This window comes from Trachymyrmex cornetzi, unplaced genomic scaffold (genome assembly GCF_001594075.2).
Source record: "Trachymyrmex cornetzi isolate Tcor2-1 unplaced genomic scaffold, Tcor1.1 scaffold358, whole genome shotgun sequence".
In the NCBI taxonomy this organism is placed as follows: domain Eukaryota; kingdom Metazoa; phylum Arthropoda; class Insecta; order Hymenoptera; family Formicidae; genus Trachymyrmex; species Trachymyrmex cornetzi.
Window position 1 is genome coordinate 81,872 of NW_017298300.1, and position 6,127 is coordinate 87,998.

A 6,127-nucleotide genomic window follows, 5' to 3' on the forward strand; every position below is an offset into this window, starting at 1 on the left:
GAGCGAGCGCGTTCATCCGTTCAATCTAAAGAGCCTAGTCGAAAGAAAGGCGTCAATTGATCACATGACTTTGAATAAAAAAATTATTTTAGGCATATTTCTCTCAGTTTTTTCTTACAACTTATTTCTTATGAATAGATCTTACTCATTACATAAAGTCTACATATGTATTCTTGAATTTTTCATGACTTAGAATAAATTCTTGCAACATGTTGGTGAGGAAGATCTAAATAAAAGAAATGCTAGTATCTTAAAAAAAGTTTACATTAAATGTCTCGCAATCCCGCCAGATTTCTTATATCATATGAGGTGTTGGAGGTATTTACATTCTGGTTATTAAGAGAGATGGTAATGGTAATACTGGATTGAATATTGGTGATTTGAACGAAGGAACGGACAGAACAAAGATTAAGAACAAGGATAAAGATTAAAAGTTAAGAACTGAAAAAAGAACCGAAAAAACCATAAAATTTTACCAGTTCGGTTACGGTTTCGGTATTATAAACTATACAAAATTTGAATGCGGTTTCGGTTTCAGTTTACTAAAAAAAAAGGGTTCCGAGAAACGGTTTTCGGTTCCGATTTCGGTTCGGTCCGGGTCCCTGTTTCGTATATACACATATGTATAACGGTACAGGATAATTAACATATATGTTAAATTAAATATGTTAATTTCTGTATTGTTCCTATTACTTTTTGAATTACTTCAAGATTTAAAGAGACTATTTAATTTTTCTTTTTTTTTTCTGCGCTTTCATAATACTGAAATAGAAATATCGTTTTTTTGTTTTAGACATAAAATTAACTTTGATATAACTTGAAAAATTCAGGAAATAATTTTTTTTATTATCAGATTTTTACATAAAAAAATAATGCAGAAAATGCATATTAATGCTTTCTTCATAGCTATTTCAAATGACTTATCTAGACATATCTTTTGTGTGTGTGTGTGTGTGTGTGTGTGTGTGGGTGCGCGCGCGCGCGTGTACACACACAACGTAAATACAGTTAAGATAAACAATATTAAATCTCATAAGAAATACGTACATATGAGAACAATATATGGAAAATAAATGCCTTAAACAGTTTAGCTGGATGTTAAGTGCTTATATAATTCTGTATGAACTTATATACTACGTAGGGTAGTTCTTTAAACTACGTGTCGAAATGATTTTTCGGTCTTGAAACGCAAACTCTACTAAACCACCACAGTAATATCACGAGTTAAATTGACTAATAATTTAACAATTTGATGCTGTTTATGAATCTTAAAACGATCTTAATAATGCTGAACGACATATTAAAATCTGTAAATAATTAATTCTTATTGCGAAAAATATTACCTCGGCAGAGAATCAAACCCGGATCTCTAGCATTCTGTACGAGCGTCCTAAGCGTTTGCGATTCAAGATCGAAAAATCATTTCGGCTCGCAGTTTAAAGGACTACATATGTAGTATATAAATTTATACAGAATTATATAAGCACTTATGATCGAGCTAGACCGTTTAAGGCATTTAATTCCTACAGAGTTAAGATATTGGATGCATCCAGTACTGAGCGTTCAGTGAGCGGTTATAGTACTGAATGCATCCATTTAAAAACTAAACTATATACTCGTAACATACATCATATATATATATATATATATATATATATGTATATGTATATACGCACCTCGATAACAGTGCTAATACCAGTAGGAATGAGAACAAGTAAGGAAGAACCTTCGTCGCAAAGATAAAGGAAGATCACAGTTTGACTAAATGCACGCCATATCACAGTCCATTTGCTGAGGCCTATGAGATTACTCTTCTTCCGCCAAAAGCTAACGTCATTTTTAATAGCAAGGAAATCAAACAACAACTGTAAACGAAAGATTGGCGCTCTCTTTCATCTTACGTTTTTTTCAGTTTTCATGATGCATGTAATATTTATACTTATTGTACTCACGTGTACGGCTGCAATGAAGAAGGTACCACCTAGTAGGTAAATGTTAGTATCTGCAAAGATGCCCTTTACCTCATCGACATCTCTGTCGGAGAAGCCAAGATTCTTGAGATTCTCCATGGTTGCTTGCACGTGCAGTACTAATCTTAACTTTCCTAGAGACACGGGTGAATATTCTACTGCAATGTTCATCGTATTATTTTGTGGAGTAATCCGCTGAAGGTCCCGATGCCGTGTTCTTAAGAAATCACAGTTCACTATCGGCAAAAATGTCTGTTTGCCAATTATTCTGCAATGAACAAGCAAAATAATGTGTTTTTAGCAATTAGGTTATTCGTGTCATATATATGTTGTGTTGCACAAATAGAATAGAAATTTATATACTTTATATGGTTTACGAGCTCGGCAGGTATGCCATATATAGGAAGCGTAACATTGTCTGTCATTATTGTAAATGTCACACGACTTTTCATGTGTGAGACTGGACGTATAACAATCTGACTATTAGCTTTCTCCACTCTGCGGTCACCTAATAACTTGAATGCCTCTGCTTCAGGTACTATGTATTGTGTCATTTTAATCGCAGTGTACGAAGTAAATATATCCTATAAAGATATAATTAAAGTGGTATAAAACAAATAGAATGTTGGAGAGTCCAACAAACAAGCATTTATATATATATGTACATATATTACATATCGCATTACTTTTTGCAAGTCGACAAATGTCCTGTCCTGTTTTATAAAGGGAGGCACTAAAAATATATGTAAAAACAATGTTCCATTCCGCCGTGTCTCATGTGGTACAGTCAGTATCACTGGACTGTGAAAAAGAAAGTACATTCATTAGATTTGCAAGAGGAGAAAAGTCTCTCTCAAAGACTTTCCATTTCCATATAATGCTCTTGTCTTGGATTTATGTAAAAAAAAAAAAAAAAAAAAAATCCAAGAAGGCAAGAACAATGGCTACATTTACATGGCACCCTTAACAGGGTTTAATAACATCTGTAGTTATGAAACTGACCAATCACAGTCGTTACTTTCTTCCAAAGAACAGCTATGATTGGCCAATTTCATAATTACGGATGTTATTAAACCCGATTAAGCGTGTTGTGTAAATGTAATCAATAGCACATACGAAAAGGATATATTTATAGGGACGCCCAAAAAGAGACTAATGGAGCACTTATACTGACCATAAACTGTTAATTTATACTATAATCAGTAAAGTTTAAAATAATTTCAATGTTTTCGTTCATAATGAATTACAGGATGCATGTAACGTAATTAACCATAAAGTTAATTCAAATTTGTGTGTTTCTTACATATACGGTCCTAGAGATATAATATTAATTCAAATTTAAATTTTACAGCAAATGGCAGCATGTAAATCTATGTAAATCATTATGTTGAACTTATTGATTATGGCACAAGTTGACAGAGTTTACGGCCATTATAAACTCTCCCTTAATTAACATTAACGGTCTGATTAAGGACAGGTTCCACTTAATATTCGCAACGCTCGCGAGCATCATTTCATCCTTATCGTTTCCAAACAATATTAAACAAGAATGAAATGATGATCGCGAGCGTTGTAAACGTTAAGTGGAACGCGTCCTAAATAATGCTCACAGAGATACTCACATGATCTGCATTTGATTGTAATTAAAGTTTTGTGCAGAATATACGAGATCGGCATCTCTGTTGATGGGATTTCTTTTAATGGAGCTGTACATGTACAAATCCAACTGCGGTCGTTCGCTCAGGTAGGATTCAAGGCACGGCTTGTCATCCTCGCAAGCCGGCGATACAAATAACAAGGATAGCGTGTATATCGAGTAGACGATATATGCCAGAAATATCTCGGAAAGAATAACGCTGAGCGAAGGCCACTGCATTTCAGCTAATTTCGATGTGAATACCTTGAGAGGTATCTGTGTGTATTACAAAAGATAGATGCAGACATTACAATATTACATATGGTTCTTACATACTTTAATTCTCATTCGAACAGTAAGTGAACAAGATATGTTTATACGCGCCCAACTACAGCCCGGCTTAAGCCTGGCAAGCCTGGCTATGGCTATCACTGAGGGCCGGTTGTTCTACCTTTCGGTAAATTTTACCTATTGGGTAAATAGCAAGATTACCCAATCACATGAGTGCATTAGCAGATTTATCTCACAGATAAAATTTACCGAAAGGTGGAACAACTGAATGCTCTCCATTTGGGCGACGTTTCAAAACTTCCTTTCCGAGGAAAATTTTACTCGAAAAATATATAGTAAACGTGATGTATACTATAGCATATAGAGTAAAATCTTCCTCGGAGAAGATGTTTTGGAACATAGCCTTGGTGATACAAGTCGACACAAACATCATTTTATCTTTCTTGACATTCAGAGAGTAACAAAGATGAAACAATTGTGTCGTTTAATATTATTAAATGGGGGAGGGAGGGGGGGGAAGCACCCTTTTGTTCCTCTTTGAATATCAAAAAAGATAGAATGTTTTTGTACAGATTTGTATCTGTACTACTAGAGATTGACAGCACCCACTACTATAGGTATTCACCATTCAATCAGTCAGGCCACCAGCGATCTTCGTGGTCTTCGTGTGTCTCGAATGCAGAGTGCTTCTCCTTATTCTTTTTCTTCTCAATAACTCAATTCTCTGTTCGGCTTTCCGACTCACTACGAAAGGTCACAGTATCGTGCGATAAATTTGTGTATATCCCATGGTGAAAAGATTACATAGTGTACTTAGTTTGCAAGCGTCTCTTTCTAACTCGCTGCCCTCTCGCTTCCTCTTCTATAATTCTCTGCTTAGATTTCCGACCCAATAAAAAAGGTCATCGTACCATACGAAAAATTGGATCCAAAGATCCTATGATGGCTGGGATGTAATGGCTAGTAATGGCCTCCCTACTTGGGGCCTTGGGCTCGTAGCTCGCAGCTCGCAGGCCTCGCAGCTCGCAGCATTGACGCATTGGGCAGATTGGGCTTGGGCCGGTGTAACATCCGCCGCTAAAAGGCTAAATCGCAAATGCGACTGTACTTCCATTTAGTTCTAAGAGATCGCGCCGCACGTACCATTTTTGAGCTAGCGCATCTCGATGGACAAAATTTGAGTACCGATTAGTGACACATGCATTAATTAACAAAATATGTATTTTTATGACGTTCTCAGTTTATTCACAATGTTTTTTTTTATAACTATTTAACTTTGGGTGCTTACTTTTATTTACTTTTAATTTAATAATAGTTAAAATCATTCGATCGACAAAAGGACCATATTACAATTGTAATATTTTAGCGTTCACAAAAGCGTTTAATTCTATTCAAAATTCATTGTAATAGATAACATATGCAGGTACCTGTATAATTTCGAAACAATTTAACACATTTTTAGAATAAACATTAATCTATATTAATTGATTTATATTGAGCAAAACAGTCACGATTGTCACTAATTGGGACATTTAATTTTCTTATGCATAAAAGAATTTATTTCAATATTTTTGAGAGATCGCAATAATTTAAATGATCGAAATATATTATTTCACTCATCGAATTTTTCTTTTCTCTCAGCGAGCCAACGTAGACGAGACAAAGTCGAGGAGTATCGCGTACTCTTAATAATTATATACGAGTATATCTCTAAAGCCTTGTGTCCACGATGCTAGAAATCGGTCCGAGAACTCGGATGAAGAAAGAATTGACCAATCGCAATGGAGTGGACACAAGGCTTAAGGCCCGAATTAGACTAAATATGCATTGAAGATTGAGACTGTATAACACATGGATCAATAAGTCCCGAGACTAACCCAGAGATGACGCTCGTAGTAAACCAGTAACCACGTCTTTCTAGAGTACTAACCTTTGCTTGAAACGTGTCAAAATTTTAAGTCGATCGGACCAGAAACAGCTGAGTTATCGAGGTTGGAGTAAAGTCGTTTTGTAGTTTGTTGAAAAAATGGAAAAAACCGAGTTTCGTGTTCTGATAAAACATTGTTTTTTAATGGGTAAAAACACCGTGCAAGCGAAACAATGGATTGAAAAGTGTTACCCGGACTCTTGTCCATCAAAAGCAACGATTTGTCGGTGGTTTGCCGAGTTTAAACGTGGTCGTACCGACACAAATGACGCTGAACGCTCGGGTAGACCTGTGGAAGCCGTT

The 6,127-nt window shown here is 35.5% G+C and overlaps 1 protein-coding gene across 2 annotated transcripts in view; it reads right to left on the bottom strand.

The window, feature by feature from the left end:
- The window catches only part of LOC108763403 (cleft lip and palate transmembrane protein 1-like protein), a 7,230-nt gene extending 2,245 nt beyond the window's left edge, over positions 1–4,985 (bottom strand). Inside the window, exons 1-6 of one of the 2 annotated variants that reach the window (XM_018510987.1) lie at positions 4,523–4,985; positions 3,593–3,882; positions 2,657–2,771; positions 2,334–2,554; positions 1,953–2,238; positions 1,677–1,865 (exon numbers count right to left, since the gene is read on the bottom strand). In XM_018510987.1, coding sequence (XP_018366489.1) covers positions 1,677–1,865; positions 1,953–2,238; positions 2,334–2,554; positions 2,657–2,771; positions 3,593–3,882; positions 4,523–4,525 — 1,104 coding nt within the window. In that variant the 5' untranslated portion in view covers positions 4,526–4,985. Of the gene's footprint in view, positions 1–1,676; positions 1,866–1,952; positions 2,239–2,333; positions 2,555–2,656; positions 2,772–3,592; positions 3,883–3,938; positions 3,962–4,522 lie in introns of those variants that run through there. The other variant, XM_018510989.1, reaches the window with a different exon arrangement.
- Between the last annotated feature and the right edge of the window lie 1,142 nt (positions 4,986–6,127).